Source organism: Pseudonaja textilis, chromosome Z (assembly GCF_049901715.1).
Source record: "Pseudonaja textilis isolate UNSWEBS1 chromosome Z, rPseTex1.2, whole genome shotgun sequence".
NCBI classification, from domain to species: Eukaryota; Metazoa; Chordata; class Lepidosauria; order Squamata; family Elapidae; genus Pseudonaja; species Pseudonaja textilis.
In genome coordinates this window covers 70,687,084-70,711,448 of record NC_142008.1, presented here as the reverse complement: position 1 = coordinate 70,711,448, position 24,365 = coordinate 70,687,084, and the positions used below count along the sequence as shown (strand labels likewise).

At 36.0% G+C, this 24,365-nt stretch overlaps 1 protein-coding gene across 4 annotated transcripts in view; it reads left to right on the top strand.

Moving 5' to 3' along the window:
- The window catches only part of GLI3 (GLI family zinc finger 3), a 495,436-nt gene that overhangs the window by 343,491 nt on the left and 127,580 nt on the right, over nt 1-24,365 (top strand). For all 4 annotated transcript variants that reach the window (XM_087916968.1, XM_087916967.1, XM_087916969.1 and 1 more), the window contains one exon: nt 22,338-22,539. In XM_087916968.1, the coding sequence (XP_087773094.1) occupies nt 22,338-22,539 (202 nt within the window). The remainder of the gene's footprint in view (nt 1-22,337; nt 22,540-24,365) is intronic.

Here is a 24,365-nt window from a genome sequence, read left to right as displayed (position 1 = left end):
CTTTAGAAGAAACCCTCCTATGCTACCACCTCTTACAATACTAGACAACACAGTATCAACAGTAGAGACCTTCAAATTTCTAGGTTCTACTATATCACATGACCTAAAATGGACACCTAACATCAAAAACACCATCAAAAAAGCACAACAAAGAATGTTCTTTCTGCACGAACTCAGAAAGCTCAAACTGCCCAGGGAGCTGCTGATACAGTTCTACAGAGGAATTATTGAGTCTATCATCTGCACCTCTATAACTGTCTGGTTTGGTTCTGCAACCCAGCAGGACAGACCCAGATGATAATTAGGACTGCAGAAAAAGCAATTACTACCCACCTGCCTTCAATTGAGGACTTCTATACTGCATGAGTTAAAAAGAGGGCTGTGAAAATATTTACAGACCCCTCACATCCCGGACACAAACTGTTTCAACTCCTTCCCTCAAAACGACGCTATAGAGCACTGCACACCAGAACAACTAGACACAAGAAAAGTTTTTTTCCCAAAAGCCATCACTCTGCTAAACAAATAATTCCCTCAACACTGTTCAACTATTTACAAAGTGTGCACAACTATTACTGTTAATCTTCTCACCACTCCTTATCACCCATCCCCTCCCACTTGACTGTTTCCTAGTATGATTTGATTGTTGATTGTACCCTATGACTATCATTAAGTATTGTACGTTACGATTCTTGATTCTTAACGAATGTACCTTTTCTTTATGTATCCTGAGACTACACCAAGACAAACTCCTTGTGTGTCCAATCACACTTGGCCAATAAAGTATTCTGTTCTATTCTATTGAAAACGGCATGGAAGAGACCAGCCCTAGGAATGGTGAAGGAAGCAAAGAGTGAGACAACGGAAGCAAACAGTGAGAATTGATGGAGAGAGGTACCTAATCCTCAAAGATTAAATGACTTGGAGAGATTGACTGACAACTGAGTCTCCGGTAAGGGGAATTTGGCGACTTAGCGGTGGGAGCGGAAGATTGACAACCAATTATAGCGAATATCTGCCAGAGTGGGAGAAGTGACTAGTGACTAAAGCTTGAGGTTGGAATAACTTTAAAACTACCTAAGATAGACAGTTTGATTATTTGATTATTTTGAGGGACTGGCAAGACTTGTTTAAACAGATCAGAAGGAGAAGATTTATAAAAAGAACAGACGAGGGTGCTGAAGGAGAGTTAAAGAAATCCGGCTGAGATAGTGACTATGCAGTGACTGTGCATATTAGAAAGAAGAGGACATTTTGTAACGAGGAGAGCTGATGGTGGAAGTATAAAGAACATTAAGTGCTCCAAATTTTTCTAAGGACATTTGGACTTCTCAAATTAAAAAAAATACAAAAGCTTTGAAAAGAAAGAATAATTGTGTAAATCTGACTATTCAACTACAGAGTAAAAAGAAATAAGAGGTATTGTGATTGACAGACTATAAATTGACATTTACAATTTATGATATATATTGATTGATAAATTGATATTTATTTTTTGCTTTATCCTTTTTATATATAAACTTATAGCCTTATATAACTGAATTAATTTGATTAATTACAACAAGATTGAGAATGAGATTACCTATTATTGGAAACTGTACTGATATTGACTTATTTATTATAATTCTATAAACTTTATAAATAATATATATTTACTTATAGACATCTATTAATTAATAATTAACTGGTATTCTCTATTATACTTAATAATTACAAACCACAAATCATCTGGATGATTTTTCTCTGGGGATGATTCTTTGCTGCATCTCCTCACTGAAAATCATCCAGATGCCGTCCCCAAGATACACAAAGAAGAAAAACTACTCAGACCCATAGTCAGCTCCATAGGCTCACCTCTACAGAATCTTGCCAAATTTCTCGCCAAACAACTCTAGCCCTACACAGAATCCATCACCTCACATGTACAAAACTCCTTCCACTTCATACAAACAATAAAGAAATAAAACCTACAACCCAGCAACCTACTTGTGAGCTTCGATGTCATATCCCTCTTCACCCAAGTACCTATTAAAGAAGCCTTGACAGCCATCTAAAACAAATACAAGCCCCCTAAGCACATCTTAGATCTGACCAACCACTGCCTAACCAACACATATCTCATCTACAATGGACAAAGATACAAACAGATAGTAGGAGCACCTATGGGATCACCCTTCTCACCCATCATCGCTAACCTATACATGGAACACTTTGAAACCAATGCTCTAGGCAAATCCAAACCCAAACCCAAAGTCTGGCTTAGATATGTAGATGACACTTTCGTAATTTGGCCACACAGAAAAGGAAAACTGGACAACTTCCTCACACACCTCAACAGCCTACACCCCAAAATACAATTCACCATGGAAACAAAAGCCAACAACCAACTTCCCTTCCTGGACGTCCTACTTTACAAAAAAAACCAATGACTCCTTAGGACACACCATTCACAGGAAGAAAACACACACCAACCGCTACTTAAACGCACAATCCCATCACCACCCTGCACAGATCAACTCCGTAGCCAAGACCCTCATCTCCAGAACCAAACACCTAGCCGACAAAGACCACCTGAGAACAGAATTACACACCCTCACAAACGTATTAATTTCCAACGGATTCCAAAGAAGCACAATTACCAACCTAATCCTAAGGGAGACACCCCTCAGAAGCCGAGACACAGAACAGGACAATGGTATCACCCTCCTCCCCTACATCAAAGGCACCACAGATAAAATCAGCAAAATTCTCCACAAACACAATATCAGGACAGCCTTCGGCACTGACCAAAAAATAGCCAACATCCTAAGAAACCCCAAAGACAAGATCTAGCTAGAAAACCAAGGAGTTTATGAAATACCATGCAACAATTGCCCAACCACATACATTGGACAAACCAACAGGAGAATAAATGCACGCATCACAGAACACAAGAACGCAGTCAGAAAAAAAGAAAATACTTCCCCCTTTTTCCAGCACCTTAAAGCCACAGGACATGAAATTAACTTTGAGGAAACCAAATTAATATCCAACACTGAACACTATAGGAAGAGAATAATCAGGGAAGCCATTGAAATAGAGAAACACCCCCATAACATAAATAAACAGGACGATGCCTCCCACCTACCAGACATCTGGAAACTACCCCTTATCAACAAACGAGTCCCAGCCACAAAAACCAACACTGGACCCAAAACAACACATGACACCACCACCATTCTCCCTCACCAGACTCAAAGCCAAACCCATCCCATAGACGAAAGACAACCACCATCCAGAAACCAGACCACAGCTGCATCACCAGCTGCCACATGCCCCGACCTCCAAACCAAGCAAATGGACACACGCCATGAACACATATCCAGGTCTCAAACTTGGAGCCAAACCAAAACCCGGAATGACACATCACAGCCACCTGCTCAAGATATCACATCACAGAACTCAGGAGGTTACGCCACAAAACCTCAGGATGTTGCAACACAGCCAACGACCCAGGAGATTACAGCACAAGACCCAGGATGTCAAAACAATAGAACTCAGAAGGTCATCAAACAGCCCATTACTTAGATCGTTACAATACAGGAGGTTGATAGACACTCAGCCAATACCTTAGCCACACATGTTCTTACAAAACAGCCAGCCAATCTGCAAACATCAACTCCATCAACCAATCAAGAAATGACAACACAGCCAGCCCCCACATCACTATATATAGGGAGACGGCAGCTCCGATCACGTTTTGCTCGCACAAGCACGAAGCCGAAAGCACCAGCCTGAAGATAGTGAGTGGGACCTCATTGAAATGTTGCCAAGATGCTCTCAATCTTACACGGGAAAAGACCCAAACACGCCAAGACCTGGATATATTTTATGTGTGTGTGTGTGTGTGTGTGTGCGTGCTTGTGTGTTCTTAAGTTTTTGCGGCTATATATATATATGGTGTTCACCTTTGTACGGGTATTTTCCCACGTCATTATAGTTGTGCTTTTAAAGTTGTAGCAACATTTCAGAATAATCTCATCTGCCATCGTCAGGCTTCTGTATAGTGTTCGACAAAGAATAGAAGAGATGATTCCACCAGACTGTCAATTATTTGGAAGCCTGCACTCACAAACAAAAAAATCCCCACACCACAAGCCAGGCAAACACCTGGGCACAAACAGATCCCCCCCGATACCTCCAGCTCAAACACACCCCAACCAGGCACCCAGATGAAACCTAGCTTCCTAACAAAAGATAGCCGTCCATTTACTTGGAGCCAAGCTGCACTAAAAGCTTCCAATACAAGAACACAATGTTGCCAGCCAACCAAGACAAAAAAAGCCACAAAACAGACAGAAGATATTAGAAACACCAATCAAGCAGAACACAGCAAACTCCAAGACCAATAAACACAGACCAAGACTCCCAACCAATCAAGATGAAGAAAAAACCATTCTGGCACAGCAGTAGGCTAGCCCCAAATTTAAAACTGAAACAACTGTAAAGTCTGACTCACAGACGAACACAATACAGAAGCCTGATGATGGCAGATGAGATTCTGCCCAAAACGTTGCTACAACTTTAAAAGCACAACTATAATGACGTGGGAAAATACCCAAACAAAGCTGAATACCATACATATAAATACCCATGAAAACTTAAGAAAAACATACATATATATATATATATATATATATATATATATATATATATATATATATACATATATATATATATATATATATATATATATATATATATATATATATATATACACATATATATATACATACATACATACATACATTCGCATCAAGGATTAATTGTACATATGGCATAAAATAAATTAATTGCATTGGGACACCAGATCATGCCTGCAAAGCATCTTGGATCGACTAAATGGCAGCAAACAGCTCCATAAAACTGTAACTCTTTGTTAGCATCTACTGCAGTAGTTCTCTAGATATTGGCAGTGCAGATCTGGTAGCCCTTACATTCATAATAGCAGAATCTATAACCAGGAATTCATAGGTGAACCTCTGAAAACCTTAGTTACAGATAAATAATATATTTTATGTTAATTATCTGAAAAGTCATCATTTTGAAATACTGCAGAGCCATCCATATTGTAAAAACTTTTATCTATGGTAGAATTTTCTCAAAAGAGATAGATAATGTACACTATCTTTTGCTATAATTCATATAAAGGAGTCTATTTTGAACATTTTTTCTATTAAGCAATTCAGTTACAATCAACTCTGATAAATGAGTGTCTAAAAAGTTGCAGTGTACAAAATTCAATTCATAGAAATGAATTCAAACAACTAAATACGGTAAACATTTTCTAAAGGGAAGCAGTCTTTTGACGTCTGTATCTTCAGAATGAGTACAGCTTTATTATTTTTTGTACCTTTTTAGCAAGGTCTTTTTTCTAACTGAAAGAAGGTCAACAACTAGAGTAAGAAATGCAGACTAAGCTATCCTAAATAGTTTCTTCTCCTTCACTCTAGTCCAAAATAGGGCACGGGTGGAATTCCAAGAACACAACCCCAAGAACAGTAAAAAAGGTTGGTTTCTTGGTGGTCTATCATCGATTCTGTAGGCAAGGCACTATTTTCTGCCATTGTATGATGTAAGAACGGTTTTCTGTATTAAATAATATAACAGCAAGCTGACTGATTAAACAAACAATAGAAATATAAATTAGGAATGAATTATAAAAAGGTAATTTTAACTTCACCTTTTCTACTTGAAGAGAATTTGTTTAGTCAGGCAATAGAACTTATATCTAAACAAAGAATGAGGCTAATGTTTGTAAAAACTAATTAAAACTATTTCAACATGAATGTATAGTAAATTAATTTTAATTAAGCAGAATTTGGAAGTCCTACCCATTCATCGTGCTGAATATATCCTTTGAATTTATTAATCATTGAGTTTATTAAACTCAATGATTAATATTAAACTCAAATCTTGGCTTTCTGTAAATTATTTCATTTTTCTTTTTCCCATCTTAAATTGTGATGAAGTGTCAATAACCCATGTGATTATATTTAAAGCTAAATGTTAAAATATGTATCACATTGTGTTAAAGGATCTGTGCCATTTTCCATATATTTGTATTTTTAAATACAGTTTAATACATGTTAAGGTAATTCCCCATTAGGAGAATGAGTGCACACAGGGAGACGTAGTGAGAGTGATGCTGAAAAACACATGACCAGCACACAGATACACTGAATAGTAAAATGTAGGTTTTACTTCCAGTAAGCGGTTAAGCAAAGTCCAACAAACTGTCCAAGTCATACACGGTTAAAACAGTCAGTTTTCAGTCCAGGATAATCCAAATAACAAAGTCCAGTTTCATACACAGTTCAGTAACAGACTTACAGCAATTCAAGAAGAATGACAATCAGCAACAGTCAATACGGAAAATACAAGAACCAAGAACATCGACCATCAGAACATCTAGCAACTAGCAACTAACAACAACAGAACTAACAAACCGGGTTTCTGGCTCCATCTTATGGCTGTTTGAGGAACCATACCCAATTACAATTTTAACATTCCTTAAAGAGACAGTATTAAATGTCTATCCTGGTTTATATATTTCCAACCCAACTGTTAGGTGACTAGCAATTCCTAACATTTTCCACTTTGGGTAGGACAATATATAAAACCTTACAGTTTAAGTCCATATCGCTCACAGCAAACCTTGTGCTTTACAGAGCCTTGGGCTTTTGTAAAATGATCTGCAATGTTATTCTCTGACATGCAGTAGTCCAGTTTAATCATTTTATTTTGTACACATTGTCTCACATTGAAATATCTTAAATCTGTGTGTTTTGATCTTGTCTTTACAGTGAGATTGGAAGCCATCTGTATTGCTGATTAGTTGTCTTCATAAACAACAATAGAATCTGTTATATCAATTCCCATGTCAATCAATAGTTGCTTATAATAAACTAAATCTGTACATAATAGAGACAAACATGAGAATTCGGCCTCCATTGTTGATAAACTTAGATGTTTTTGTCGAATAGACCTCCATCCGATCAACACCTTTCCTAATAATACAATAGTACCTGATGTTGACTTACGTGCATTTACATCTGTAGCAAAACTTGCATCAGCATATGCAGTTAAACTTAGTTCATCCTTAGGCTCCAAATATAATGCATAATGCATTGTTTGTTTCAGATATCTTAACACCCGCTTAGCAACTTGCCAGTGCCTTTCAGTTGGCCCAGCATTAAACCTGGCTAATTGGTTAACACTGTATGATATATCTGGCCTTGACCAATTACTGAGATAAGACAAGCTACCAATCAAAGACTGATAAATGTTCTTATCAAAATCAGGACTTTGAACATCACTGTGGCTAAACTCCTGGCTCTTTAGTGTTTTAGCTGCTTTACAAAGTTCCATTTTAAAATTCTTTAGAAATTGGTAATTTTATCTGCCTGTGAGATTTTGTATCCTCCCCTAGTTTTATCTATTTTTAAACCAAGATATTGTTTAATTTCACCTAACTCTTTTATCTTACATTTCTTTTCTAACAGTGATATTATTTCAGTAGCTTCTTGAATCAGTTTTGGTGATTAATGCTATGTCATCAGTAAACAATAGCAACAATGAAACTACACCATCACTTTAATTTTTAACAAACATGGATCAGCCATGCCAGTTACAAAACCTATCTTAGTTAATTCCTTAACTATACACTGGTTCCACTCATATCCTGATTGCTTCAAGCCATAAAGACTCTTTTTCAATCTCTGGCAATCAGTTGTATTATCATTTTTGATACCTAAAGGTTTCTTTAAATAAATAGTGTGTTGCAACGGTGCATGCAGATATGCCATCTCTACATTTAAATGATTTATAATGTATTTCTCTTTGCTGCCCACACTAATGCTGCTCATAATGTAGAAGCCTTCAGACTAGGTGCAAACACCTCATCGTTGTCGTTTGCTGTCTGATTGAACCCTTGTTCTACTAACCTGACTTTATGGGTAACAGTCCCATCCACACTAGTCTTAAGTTTATAAATCCATTTACATCCTATGGCATGTTTCTCTGGTGGTAACCTGACATTTTCATATACATCCAACCTTTGTAAGGATTTCAGTTCCTTATCCATTGCTTCCTGCCAAGCAGCCTGATCCTTAGCAGGATACAGTTTCAATTCATTATAGTTACCAGGAACTGTATTCACTTGGCATACAACACTAGTCTGATATCTATCAGGTGGTCGTGTTACTCAGGTTGAACGTCTTGGTAATACAGGGCTAACTGGTGGACTCACCTGTTCCACCTGCTCCTGTTCTTCTACCTCCTCCTGTGCCTGTTCTTCCTCCTTTTCCTGTGCCTGTTCTTCCTCTTTAATGGCTATTTATGGTATAATTATTTCATCTTTAGGGACTACTTAGGTGTCAATTATAACATCATTGTTTAATTCCTGTTCCAGTTTATGCCACCCAACGTGCTCAAGAAATTTAGCACTAGTGCTACAGTAAACATGAGCTGTGCCTTGATCCCAAAATCTAAATGATCTATGGTTGGCTTTGTAACCTACGAAAAATAATTTCCTAGCTCTATGTTGTCCTTTCATTCTTACTTATGAGGGAATATGCACCCATGCTGGAGCTCCAAATGTATGTAGATAACTGAAATTTGGTTTTCTGCTATGCCAATGAGTGAATGGCAATTCACCAGTTGTTGTGTTCAACACATGGTTTCTACACATTATGGCCTCGCCCCACAGTGTTTCAGGCAAACCTGAATCAGATAACATAGTGCGAGCCATGGCTTGTAATGTTTGCCCTCTTTGTTCTATAAACGAGTTATGTGGCCTGTAAGGTGCAGAACGTTTATGTTCAACACCAGCCAATTTCAGCATTGTTTGGAATCTGTTGTTAATAAACTCAGTCCCATTATCAGTAACTAAAGTAATTATCCTATGTTTCATTTTTCTCTCTGCAAACATTAGCCAATTAAAGAAATGTTGGAATGTTTCTGTTTTGCTTTTCATGAGATAACAGAAACTGTACCATGAGTAATGGTCCATTATACTCAAAACATAGCAGGCACCTCCCAAACTGGGTTTCTTAGGACCAATTATGTCAGCAAACACAACCTCTAAAGGTTCTTTGGTCTAAAACCCATTCAGTCTGTTTGCTGGAGTAACCTTGCTTTTCTCCTGGTTACAGGCATTACAGTTTAACTACTTGCAACAGGGTTTTAATTTTACTCCCTCTGACAATTTAACAGTTTGTTGCAGCATTTTGAAATTAATGTGCCCCAGACATTTATGCAGTAATGTATACATTTGTCATGTGGCTTAGCCATTTTCAACTGGTCATCATCTATAACATATAAATCATTCTCTAAAGTAGCAGTAACACTTTTACCCTCTTTCTCTATTATACAGTTATCTCCCTTAAAGTTTATTACATAACCAAGATTAACTAAAGCCCTTACTGATAATAAATTAAATTTCAGTTTAGTACATATAACATAGTTAAATGCTCATTTACACATGAACAATATGCAGTACCTTCGCCAGATGCTTTCATCTTCCATCCATTTGCCAATGATACATGTTGCTTACTCGTGGACATCTGTACAAACCTCTCTCTATTTTAGCAATCCACTTCGATGCTCCACTATCAACTATCCACAAATCATGGTTTACAGTTGAATTACTAGACATAGCTAAACTAACCTTCTTCTTAGCTTCTGGTGATTACCGTATTCTGTGGTTTTCCTTCTTACAGAATCTAGCTATATGTCCTGTCTAGCCCCACAAGAAAAACATTTCCCCTAACAGTATAGGTAATTGAAATACAAATCCTCTTATTGTGGTTGTTCCTTTCTCAGTTGGTCCCTATCCAGCCATCTTCTTTGCCTCTTATAACAATCATCCAGTTAATGTTCAGTCAATGTCAGTTTGATCCTTGGGCAGACTTCCAGTTAAGATATGTAATCATCAACTTTCATCCAGTGAGTAAAGAATGATGTAAACTTGATGCAACTCTGAAAATATCAGTTCCTTTTCATGAAGTTTAAATGAGCTAACATATCTCCAACTTTCAGAAGACGTGTTTCAAAACAGTTTACATGTAAGATGTATGCGTGCTCCTACACTGTCACGAACATAAATTCTCTCTCAAATTCTCCCAACACCTAGCAGCAGACTCTTCTCTCAAATATGGCACCAGCTGCTGGTCACTCAGTGTTAATCCAATTATAGCTAAAGAGCCTCGCTTCGCTGTTCCATTTGAGTCAGCTAACTTCTTGGCATCATCACTCATCATCTGGATCTCAAGCATTTACATCCAGTGGATCTTGAACTGCATTCCTAACCCTTCTCTGGCTGCAAGTAGACATGTACTTCATAGAACCAGGAAACATAGTTTGTTCCATCCAACTGAGTTATCAGTGATAGACTTGATTGAAGTGTCTTGTGCCATCTTTACTAAGACAGTATCCCACAATTAAACGATAGACAGCTGTCTATACGGTACAATACGATTCACACTAACTGTAATTATCTGAGTCTCCTTATGGCCTGGAGGCTCAAAACCAGTGTTAAAAGTGTTCCGTTAGGAGAGTGAGTGCACACAGGAGGCGTTGTGAGAATGATGTTGAATAACAACGACCAGACCTGCGATTATGAACTAGTAAAATGAGGTTTTATTTCCAATAAGCAGTTAAGCTAAAGTCCAACAAAGTCCAAGTCATACTGAGTTAAGACAGTCGGTTTTCAGTCCAAGGATATTAAGTAACAAAATCAGTATAATACGGTTCAGTAACAGATTACAACAGACTCCAAGAAGAATGGCGATCAGCAACAGCCAATAGGGAAAATGCAAGGAACCAAAAACATCGACCATCAGAACATCTAGCAACTAACAACAACAACAGAACTAACAAACCAGGTTTCTGGCTCCATCTTATGGCCATTTGAGGAACCACACCCAATTACAATTTTAACATTCCCTTAAAGAGACAGTATTAAATGTCTATCCTGGTTTATATATTTCCAACCCAACTCGTTGGGTGACTATCAATTCCTAACAATACATTTTAAATTATTTTGGATCAACATCTCTCTCCATTTGGTTTGGATTTGATTTTTAAATTTATATAACTGTAGTTTCATGCCACTGACTTCTTTTTCTGATAATAAATCAGATAATAAATTGATTAAAAATATATTCCTCAAGCAACTAATCACTGTGGATTAAAGGAACTTATTGGGTTTGTTTTAATGAAATCTTTACCTAAAAACTTTTCTCATGCTTCTAACAGTGATATTATTTCAGTTCTTGAATCAGTTTTGGTGATTAATGCTATGTCATCAGTAAACAATAGCAACAATAAAACTTCACCCCATCTGCTTTAATTTTTAACAAACAATGGATCCAATACATGCCCAGTTACAAAACCTATCTTGATTTGAATTTTCCTTAACTATACACTGGTTCCACTCATATCCTGATTTAACTTTGAGCCATAGAAGACTCTTTTTCAATCTCTGGCAATCCAGTTATATTATCATTTTTGTTATACCTAAGGGTTTCTTTAAATAAATAGTGTGTTGCAACTTGGTGCATGCAGATATATGCCATCTCACATTTAAATGATTTTATAATGTATTTCTCTTTGCTGCCCACACTAATGCTGCTCATAATGTAGAAGCCTTCAGACTAGGTGCCAAACACCTCATACGTTTATCGTTTGCTGTCTGATTGAACCCTTGTTCTACTAACCTGACTTTATGGGTAACAGTCACATCACACTAGTCTTAAGTTTATAAAATCCATTTACATCCTATGGCATGTTTCTCTGGTGGTAACCTGACATTTTTTAGCATATACATCCAACCTTTGCTTGTAAGGATTTCAGTTCCTTATCCATTGCTTCCTGCCAAGCAGCCTGATCCTGTCTAACGGGATACAGTTTCAATTCATTATAGTTACCAGGAACTGTATTCACTTGGCGCCCACAACACTAAAGTCCTGATATCTATCAGGTGGTTCGTGTTACTCCAGGTTGAACGTCTTGGTAATACAGGGCTAACTGGTGGACTCACCTGTTCCACCTGCTCCTGTTCTTCTACCTCCCTCCTGTTGCCTGTTCTTCCTCCTTTTCCTGTGCCTGTTCTTCCTCTTTAATGGCTATTTATGGTATAATTATTTCATCTTTGAGGGACTACTAGGTGTCAATTATGTAACATCATTGTTTAATTCCTGTTCCAGTTTATGCCACCCGTGCTCCAAGAAATTTAGCACTAGTGCTACAGTAAACATGAGCTGTGCCTTGATCCCAAAATCTAAATGATCTATCTTGTTTGACATTGAACCTCTGAAAAATAATGTTCCTAGCTCTATGTTTGTCCTTTCATTCTTTTACTTATGAGGGAATATGCACCCATGCTGGAGACTCAAATGTATGTAGATAACTTTGAAATTTGGTTTTCTGCTATACTAATGAGTGAATGGCAATTCACCAGTTGTTGTGTTCAACACATGGTTTCTACACATTATGGCCTCGCCCACAGTTGTTTCAGGCAAACCTGAATCAGATAACATAGTGCTGAGAGCCATGGCTTGTAGTGTTGCCTCTTTGTTCTATAAGCGAGGTATATGTGGCCTGTAAGGTGCAGAACGTTTGTATGTTCAACACCAATAATTTCAGCATTGTTTGGAATCTGTTGTTAATAAACTCAGTCCCAGCTATCAGTAACTAAAGTAATTATCCTGCTGTTTCATTTTCTCTCTGCAAACATGTAGCCAATTAAAAGAAATGTTGGAATGTTTCATGTTTTGCTTTTCATGAGATAACAGAAACTGTATGCATGATGGTCCATTATACTCAAAACCTATGAGCACCTCCCAAACTGGGTTTCTTAGGACCAATTATGTCAGCAAACACAACCTCTAAAGGTTCTTTGGTCTAAAACCCATTCAGTCTGTTTGCTGGGAAGTAACCTTGCTTTTCTCCTGGTTGACAGGCATTACAGTTCGCTAACTACTTGCAGCTTAGGGTTTAATTTTACTCCCTCTGACAATTTAACAGTTTGTTGCAGCATTTTGAAAGTAATGCTGCCCCAGACATTTGTATGCAGTAATGTATACATTTGTCATGTGGCTTAGCCATTTTCAACTGGTCATCATCTATAACATATAAATCATTCTCTAAAGTAGCAGTAACACTTTTACCCTCTTTCTCTATTATACAGTTATCTCCCTTAAAGTTTATTACATAACCAAGATTAACTAAAGCCCTTACTGATAATAAATTAAATTTCAGTTTAGTACATATAACATAGTTAAATGCTCATTTACACATGAACAATATGCAGTACCTTCGCCAGATGCTTTCATCTTCCATCCATTTGCCAATGATACATGTTGCTTACTCGTGGACATCTGTACAAACCTCTCTCTATTTTTAGCAATCCACTTCGATGCTCCACTATCAACTATCCACAAATCATGGTTTACAGTTGAATTACTAGACATAGCTAAACTAACCTTCTTCTTAGCCTTCTGGTGATTACCAGTATTCTGTGGTTTTCCCTTCTTACAGAATCTAGCTATATGTCCTCTAGCCCCACAAGAAAAACATTTCCTAACAGTATAGGTAATTGAACACAAATCCTCTTATTGTGGTTGTTCCTTTCTCAGTTGGTCCCTATCCAGCCATCTTCTTGCCTCTTATAACAATCATCCAGTTATGTCAGTCAATGTCAGTTTATCCTTGGGCAGGACTTCCAGTTAAGATATGTAATCATCATAACTTTCATCCAGTGAGGAAAGAATGATGTAAACTTGATGCAACTCTGAAAATATCAGTTCCTTTTCATGAAGTTTAAATGAGCTAACATATCTCCAACTTTCAGAAGACGTGCTCTAAACAGTTTACATGTAAGATGTATGTGTGCTCCTACACTGTCACGAACATAAATTCTCTTCAAATTCTCCCAACACCTAGCAGCAGACTCTTCTCCACGAATATGGACTAGCTGCTGGTCACTCAGTGTTAGTCCAATTATACAAAGAGCTCGTTCGTTGTTTCATTTAAAGTCAGCTAACTTCTTGGCATCATCCTTCTCATCTGGATCCCAAGCATTTACATCCAGTGGATCCTGAACTGCATTCCATAACCCTTGTCTATGCAGAAGTAGACTGTACTTCATAGACCAGGAAACATAGTTTGTTCCATCCAACTGAGTTATCAGTGATAGACTTGTTGAAGTGTCTTGTGCCATCTTTACTAAGACAGTAACCCACAATTAAACAGTAAACAGCTGTCTATACGGTACTGTGCAATTCACACTAACTTAATTATCTGAGTCTCATATGGCCTGGGCCCAAAACCAGTGTTAAGGTAATTTCCCGTTAGGAGAGTGAGTGCACACAGGGAGACGTTGTGAGAGTGATGTTGAATAACACACGACCAGCACACAGATACACTGAATAGTAAAATGTAGGTTTTATTTCCAGTAAACAGTTAAGCAAAGTCCAACAAAAGTCCAAGTCATACACGGTTAAAGCAGTCAGTTTTCAGTCCAGGGATAATCCAAATAACAAAGTCCAGTATCATACACAGTTCAGTAACAGACTTACAACAATCCAAGAAGAATGACGATCAGCAACAGCCAATAGGGAAAATGCAAGAACCAAAAACATCGACCATCAGAACATCTAGCAACTAACAACAACAACAGAACTAACAAACCAGGTTTCTGGCTCCATCTTATGGCCATTTGAGGAACCACACCCAATTACAATTTTAACATTCCCTTAAAGAGACAGTATTAAATGTCTATCCTGGTTTATATATTTCCAACCCAACTGTTAGGTGACTATCAATTCCTAACAATACATTTAAATTATTTTGAATCAGCATCTCTCCATTTGGTTTGGATTTGATTTTTAAATTTATATAACTGTAGTTTCATGCCACTGACTTCTTTTTTTCTGATAATAAATCAGATAATAAATTGATTAAAAATATATTCCTCATGAGCAACTAATCACTGTGGATTAAGAGAACTAAAAGGTAACAACTGGGTTTGTTTTAATGAAATCTTTATTCCTAAAACTTTCTCATGCTAGAATAATAATAATAGAAAATAAGGAAATTACTCTTACTAAAGCATTTAATTATTCTCACATGAGAAGGTATTTGATACAATATTTGATTATATATAATCAAATAATATACCAATCATCTTAAATTTACCAACCATCATCCTACTTTATAGGAGATTTGCTGAGCATAGCCATTACTATTTTTTCTATTTATTTATTTGATTTCTTTATATCCTAGTTTTATGTTTCTATATCACTCAAGAGGACGTGCAGAAGTTAAAGATACAAATTATAAAATGTAACAATAAAGATACAAATTATAAAATGTAACAATAAAAAGTACAATTAAATACACTTACATGAGAAACATTTCATAGTTTGAAAGTCACACAGAAGAGGTCTATAGCATACAAGACAGGTAAATTTCAAGAAGCAGGAGGTTTTTAAAAAGAGTCTCCCCTGCTGATTTAAGTAATTGGGCAAGTACATAATAGGGGAGGTAATTTATGAGATAGTCAGGCCAGGGCTTTAAACATCAGAACTTCAAATTATGTCTGTTAGCCATTTGGAGTGTAGTGCAAATCTTTCACTGCTGCATGTTATGAATAGAAAGTTCAGAAATAGTAGGAACATTGTCACAAAGACCATCCCCTTTACTGTAATTTGTTAATCTGAAATCTAACAATAGATTCAGGAAGCCTAACAAGGTTATGTTGCTTCCAACATAGATTATCTATATTTAGCTTCCAACATAGATTATCCAGGGTCAGTCTTCAGAACAATTGGAGCTGTAAGTTCCCAAAATGTAATTCTGGGTTTAATAGTAACAACATAAGCTTAAAGGACTTGATGCTCCTGGATAAGATGATTATTGTAGGCCTAAAAGAAACCATATATATGGATAAGACAATTCCAGAGAAAACAAAAGCATATTTACACAATTCTCTCAACCAAATGGTTCAAATACCATCCCTTTTTCCATTTTGTGATTAGAGTCAATGATCATAAAGCCATTATTTCCCCAAATTTGGGAAAGTTTGTAACTATATGGATTTTTCAATATTTATGGATCAATATGAAACAATCTGTTCTCCACAAAGACCCTAAAACTAGATAAAGAGAATCCAGGTAAATAAATGTATCAGAAACATACCTCCACATTATTGAGCGAAATGATCCAAAGCTACATATTTGTGTGACAAAAATATGTGAACCGTTGCTTTTATGCTGTTCCACTCATTCAAACACACTCAAAAAAGTGGGTTAGTGGGTTTATTAATATTTTCCAGCAATTCACTTCACCAAAAACCCAGAACTGTCCCAATTAAGTCCAGCCAGCTAAAAGCAGACAAGGCTAGTCCACAGAGCAATGCCCAATGAGTCCACAAGGCACTTGAAAGTTAAACCCAATCAGGCAAAAATTAAATCCAGAACACAAGAGGGTTCATGAGGCAAGAAAAGTCCAGAGTTCACAAGGCACAATCCAAGTCAAGGCAGTGTCAATCCAAAGCAAGCAAGAATCACAATGACCGGGAAAATCACAGCTAGGATTGGTCCCAGCACAGCTTTCATCTGTATACTATACTAAATAGTCAGCTTCTGGTGCAGTCCATCAAGAAGAGCAAGGCTGCCTCCACATGAGTAATCTGGCTGACCTTCGCTGCTTCTGCCTTTTCTCTGCCCTATCTGTTCTTGGATCAGGTACAAAAGGCAGTTTCTCTTCCTCATCACTGACCGACTATGGCAGGGGTCTTCAAACTTGGCAAGTTTAAGACTTGTGTACTTCAACTCCTAGAATTCCTGAGCTAACGTGACTGGAGGAGGAATTCTGAGAGTTGAAATCCACAAGCCTTGAAGCTGTCAAGTTTGAAGACCTCTGGACTATGGCTTCATGCTTTCCCCACCTGAAGCCTCAAGGCTGTCCTGCTGGAGCTATGCTTCAAGCAAATCCCTCTCAGTCATCTGCTTGGAGCCATTGGCCAAATCCTCTCCAGATGTGCCTGAAACTGGTTCATCCCCTAAGCTGACACCTGGAGAGGTAACTGGGAAGTGTCTGGGGGAGTCATCATAGCTTTCAGTAACTAGTATGGCCCTATGGGAAGAAATAAGTGGAACTAAACATCTTGTGTAACTATTGATCAGCCCGCACATTGGCTTGAAAGTATGGTCTATTCATCCCTCCAGAATAGCTTCAATCAGAACGTTAGCTCTTGCTATGAATTGTCTACTTTCTTCAAGCCCTTCAACACCATTTTTATAGGAATAAGGTTAGGAGATAAACTTCTTCTGTCCTAGCCATATAAATGTTAAGAGAGTATTTTCATCCAGGAAGAAATTGTGAAGGGTAAAACATTTTGTTAGACCCAGACCTGATGTTAAAAAGCACAACCTTTGCAAGAAGGGACCTTCACTATCTCCTTGATTTTTTTGGTCAGACTGCAGTTCAACACGTCCTTACTTGTAATAGCCAAGTTGCAATCTTCTCTCACTAGTTACTATTGAAATATTTGCTCCATTCTCTTCTCTCCAGTATTTTCCTCAACAATCTCATAATGACAAACCATAATTTGTCAATATCAGCAAAGTATTGCAATTTCTTTCATTAGAATCTCAGCTTTCTCCCAGTTCTTTTTCAAAAATAGGATGTAAAAAAGAAATTCTCTTTACTTTTTCCATAGTGACCTCATCATTTTTAGACACCATCCTTTGCATTTCAAGAGAAAGATTGACTGCAAATAGAATCAGTGTATACAAAAAAAGTTAATTTACACAGCTGCAATCTACTTTATGGTTTCTCAGTATTTGTATAGGTTTTGTAAGAAGTCCTCATTTAGCAAAATGATATGATTCACTTTTGATCCCACCAAAATTTACAAAAAATATGTTTTAAACGAATATTTAATGATATGCAGCAGAGTCAGATGCGATTGTGCATCAATGTGTAGCATAAAACTCCTAGTGGCAGCTATTATATTGGAGATAAATGGTGCTTATTGGGATTAGATTGCTATGGAGTCAGGAGCTATAATTTTCCTTGCTTTATAGTCTAATGAAGAGGAACTATTTAAGCATAGTGTTAGAGACTGCTGTTCCTGTATAGAAGTTGTTATCTTAAACAAACTTTCTTGTAAACTTTGATAACTGTTTTCATTCAAAGGCAAGGAAAGGACACCATAATTTCAAAGAACCTTAAGTTCTGCATTAAATTAAAGTAGCAGACATCCACACAGCAAGTGGCAGGACATCAACAAGAGATGAAAAGAGTAAGAAGATTGGGGGGGGGCGATTTTCCACCCACTCATCAATACTATATCCTGAGCAAGATTGGAGCAACATGTTTTGTTTCTAGTTATAGAAGTGAAGAAGAAAGGAGAACCACAAACCAGATGCTGGAGATAATTGACAGTCTTGCTTATGATCAAAGATTTCCAAAATGAAGTAAATATTGAATAAAACTAGACTTCAAATAATGTCATAGTGGAAGCAATAAAGCAAGAATCCAAACAGCAAATGTAACATTTTGAGCAAATGCACAGTGGTTTTTTTTTATTGGTGGCTTCCCTTTTATAGAACATTTTTTTCACACATCATAAACCAGAGATTGTTAGAGATTGCAGCATACTGGCTTGATTATATGTTTCATCCAACAGGGATTGTTTTCTTTTCTTTAGACAAATATATTGATAAGTAATAAGAATTATTTGGCTTGGAAGGTGCTTGTTAAAATAAATATACTATTTTGGGCAAATCAAAATTGAGTATAATCCTTTTTTTAAATACTTTTTTTAAATTTCAATCTACACATACACAATGATATATTAACAGTGTGGCATCAATATATCATACATTTTAGTATAGGCAAATTAATAATACCAATCATATCTCTCAATGCATATATTGACATTAATTCATAATCCTTCATTGCTTATTTTCAATCTTTCAATACTCTCTCAAATATCTACCACCAATTAAACATACCTAGTAATTCCATTATTCAATTTTCTCCCTGCTTTTATTTTTATTTTTTTAAATAAAAAATTCTCATTTGGCAAGCAGTGTGGTTCCAGGTTTCACATCTCAATACAAACATGACCATAATTACCTATTCATTTTATTTGTTTAATTTCATATTGCATCATCCTTATTATTAAATATTAAGCTTATCTTATCCAGTTCCAATTCATGTTTTATTAATATATTCTCATATCTTATTTTACAATGTTCTCTAAAATTCTCATGACCTTTCTATGTTCATTTTTACCATGTTATCTAAAATTCTCGTCTCATTTCAATATTCATATCTCATATTACTTTTTTCTGTCAAATTTGTCATTTTATTAATCCTTATCTATAAATATAATTGTCCCCTCTGGTTAATAATTCGAGCTAACCACCTTCATTCTACCTTAATATCAACCTCCCTGCCTAGATTATAACACAAATATATATATTTTTCTCAGATTCCGCATTACATTTTCTCAAACACCTTATGAATCATCTATACATTACAAAGTACTATTCTCAATATATTCTTATACATCACAACATATTACCTTGTGGAATCTTCTTCCTTATCCTCTTTTTTTTTCTCCCATTATCTCTCACTCTATGGACAATGTAATTTCTTTTCATCCTTGTTTGTTTCCTGCTCCTCTTTATTTTCTGCTCCTTTGTCTTAATTCCCCTTCCCCCATTCTTATTCCCCTCCATTTCTCATTCCAGTTATTGAACTTTTCTCTCTTCCTATTTCGATTTTTCTTTTGCACTTCCTTTTTCTGCTTTTTCCCTCTCCCTTTATCCATTTCTTGAACCATTCTCCCTTTTACCATCCCATCAGACCACAAATTTTTAATTCTAATTCCTTTTTCCTCCTTTTAAGTAATTGTTCCATTTGCCCTTCAAAGTTGGCTTCTTCTTTGTAGAACTTCTCCCGCTCTGGTTTACTTTGTTCTTGGGTATGCTGAGTCACCATTTCTAATTTCTGTAATACGTAATTACACATTTGAAGTTTAATTTTTATCATGTCCGTTATATCTTGCAAATCCAATCTTGTATCTTGTAAGTCCAGTCTTATATCAACAAAAAGTTCCTCCATTTTATCTTCTCCTTTTTTCTCTTTTTCTTTCCTCTTCTTTAATAGATATATTCAATCCCACAATCCAGTATATTATTTTAGCCAATTTATTTTCAACAATCCATACTCTTGACACTTTGTTCCAGGTCTTCTAATTGGCCCCAACTATTTCCCAAGTACCGTGTGGTTCTATAACATTAATAAAGTTTCTTTTACTTTCTTTTAAGTTCCAATCCAAACTCTTGAGAAGACCAGACACTTTTTAAAATGTACTAAAATTTTCCTGTACCATCAGTTGGCACTCTTGAGTCTTTTTGCCTTTAACTTTCTTTATTAAATGGAATACTTTTATGTTCGCTAATTTCAGTCATTAGCTGTTATTTCTTTTCTTTTCAACACACTCAATTTTAGCATTAGTAGTTCAATAGTTATCCGGTTTAATTTCTAAACCTTTGTTGTGTTAAAGTATTTTCCTTTAAATTTTCTCCTGCAAATTTATCCAACACAGTAATTCAATCTGAATTTTATAAAATCCAGTTTCCTTCTCACTTTCTCTGGTTGCTGCTTCCATACACTTTCCTCCAAGATAGCCCTTTATTTTAATTCCGGGCTACCTCAAATACAATGTCTTTTGCCTGGTTCACACTCTGCTTGCGACTTCTCTGCTCCAGCACAAAACTTATATTCCCGGAGTGTTCTTCATCTTCGTGGTGGCCATTTTAGGACCATGACTGCAGCTTGCCATTGGGAGGGGTTTCCCCTGTTAGGGAGAGGAGTTGCGGCTCCCCTCAACCCTCCAGGCGATCCCCCCCTTCTTCACCACCCCTACAGGGTAGTTCTGGTCTCGATCAGGACCCTCTAGCAAGTGAGCTTGGGTGAAACCACACATGATTGCAGATTCCACTCCGACTCTGACAAAGAGCAAACCGGAAGCCCAAAATTGATCATAATCCTATGGATAGGATAAAATAATACATAATTAAAGCGTTTCCACTGAATTCAATTCTTCACAGTATAAAGGCTAAGTTTGAGAATTAAAATTTAGTGAAATTTTTAACGAATAGTGAATTTCAGAATTCACTCTGAATGTTTCCAGATTTTGTTTTTTAAAAAGTATATATTAATATCCATAAATACAAACATAACCATAAGACAGTACTAGTGCATTTAAAAGCAAATTCCTATGGTTACGTAGAATTGTTTTATGAATAAAATAACATTTAACACAGCACAGTACTTAAGCAATTGGTTCAGTTGAGATCAGAATATGTGGGACTGATTGGGATAGATTGTAGAGGTGACCCTGAAATATAATTTTATCATATTTTATTTATCTACATATTAAATTATTGTATTTTATTCCAATTTCATTTTAAATTGTACTTTATTCCAAATTCATTTTAAATTGTATTTTATCCAACCTCTTTTTAAATTGTTTTATCAAATTTTAGTAATAATTTGTCTCTGGAGCTCTGTACTTGGATATTGCCCGAGTGCTAATCAATAAAGTAAACTGAAACTGGATAAAATAAATATATTTATGCTTTCTTAAAATAATATTTAGGTACTGGTTTAAATCCATCTTTTCTTCTAAGCTTTTTTGCAGAATCGCTAGGAAGCTTTAAGTTTTATTTCATTCTAAGCTTCCAGAGAAAATATGAAATATAAATATGTATAAATATTTTGGAACAATTTTTATTTTATTCATGAACAAAACATGCATCTTGATTTTCCTTCTGTTTGGTGAATATATGTTAGAAACCATTTTAGCAAGTTTTAGAAAAGGTTTTGAGTTAATTACTAGCTTAGATTTGAACCACTCCACCTCCTTGCTTCTAGTGAATTAATAAAGTGAAAGTCTAAGCAGCCATCAGATTCATAAATCACTGGAAATGCAAAAGATAACATAAAAGTATTTTTCTTTTGTTTAGCCATTTATCATTTTGCTTGCACATTAACCAAGAGAGCTCCCTTGAGGTAAGCAATGGAAAGATAAATGTTTTTTCTTGATTTTTTTTCAGTTGTAACTAGTAGATCATAAGTGAAAAGATTGCACTTGTCAAAGCATATACTATTGTCGCAACTCTTTATATCCACTGCCAGTAGCAATTAAAAAATGAGGATTGGTGCTCTGATAAATAATTGTTACTATTTTTTTTATATATATACAACAGGCACTAGATTTTCAAGTCCCAGGCTACCAACAAGACCAAGTCGAAAACGAACATTGTCCTTGTCACCATTGTCTGATCATAGTTTTGACCTTCAGACAATGATCCGCACATCTCCAAACTCCTTGGTGACAATTCTGAACAATTCCCGTAGCAGTTCTTCAGCTAGTGGCTCTTATGGGCATTTATCTGCAAGTGCAATAAGGTAAATCATGATATATATATATATAGATATATATATATGTCTTGCAAGACTTCATAAATCCTTTTATGAACAACTTTTTGTACAACTTTCATTTCAAGTAACTGTATCTGGGATCAAGAAATTAATCTCCTCCTCAAGGATATTGTATCATTTAAATATCCTTTTTTTAGTATAGTATGAACACCAAAAATAAAAGATCTTGACCAATCAAAATCATTTAAATGAAATGTATTAGGCACAATTTTGGGAGGAAATACAAGAAATGCAACATATTCAAAGGAAATATTTTCTAAAATGCATGAATATTTTGAAATACTTCAAAATACGTACTTTAATTTTTCTGAATCCTGTGAAGAATAGGACTTTTTATGAGAAAATAATCTCATAAAACCTTTGATTTTCTTTTGTTATTCTTTCTTGAGGACTACTATTCTGGGACAGATTGGTTATATGTGATACAATTTGATGCAATTGAGTTATTTTTCTTTTAAAGAAAAATTAGTAACTATCATCTCATGAAATCATGTTCCATAATCTATGCATTTAAAAAAGAAATTTAGTTCACTATTTTGCAATGTCTCAGTTATTTTTTGTTTATTTGACCAAGTTTGCATGTTGCTACTGACTAAAGGTGCATCTAAATGTTTTTGAGCTACTGGAAAAATAACAATTTGTGAAAGCTAACACTGATAGTTATATGAGAAGATCAATTTAATCACAAGAATGTTTTGGTGATGTTGATGCATAAGTAATCCTATTGATAAAAGGTTCTAACTTGGGCAGAAAGAAAAGACCTGATTAATGGTTTGTGTCTGATTGCCACTATACAGTAGAGTACACAAGTCTCTACTGTATAAAGTAACACAGTTACTATTACTCTTGTTCATGTCAAAAGAAAAGAAATCTGAATAGGCACTTGGGGGAATTTTAATAGCCATGGGGAAAAAATAGGAGAAGGATCTTGAAGTTCTTGAATTAAGGCAGGATATAATGTGTGTGGGGGGGGAGAGAGAGAGAGAGAGAGATTGTTTTTGTTCCTGACAACTGGTAGTTTTCCTGGCAAGATTTCAGACACAATTTGCCATTGTCTCCTTCCCACAGCTGAGATATTGTCACAAGGCTATTCAGTTGCTTTTTTTACCATAGATGGAATTAGAAATCATTATCTCTCAACTTTTAATCTGACATTTTAGCAGCTAAACCAAACTGGATCTATGCATATGTGCTTACAGATTATAATATAAACCAACAAGTCACTGAGAACTGCAATCTATATTTTCTAAGGATTTAAAATTGTTTCATTGGGGGACGGAATTTGATATTGAAATGAGAAAGAGAGAGAGAAAGAGAAAGAAAGAAAGAAAGAAAGAAAGAAAGAAAGAAAGAAAGAAAGAAAGAAAGAAAGAAAGAAAGAAAGAAAGAAAGAACCATTATACACACATCATTTAGATCAGTGTTCTTCAACCTTTCTAACACCACAGGTTGGCAGAGGGGATGATTTCACTTGTGCGTTCGCTGCTTGTGCAAATGAACTTCACACACTCACCTGTCACTTGTGCAACATGATTCCCAATGGGCTGTGGACTGCTATCAGTTCAGGGATCAGGGCTTGGGCACCCCTGATTCAGATAACCCCTTTTGTTCCCCCTCTGCCCATTACTTCCTTTTGTCTGGATGTAGTCTGAACTTACTTAAACGTTATTAATATTTTTTAAAATTGAAAAAGTTAAAATGAACTTGAACCTTGTGTGGCCCAAAATTCAGGAGTTATTTAACTAAACCTGTTTTGGTGGGATGAGAAAAATTAAACTGTTTTTAGAGGAGGA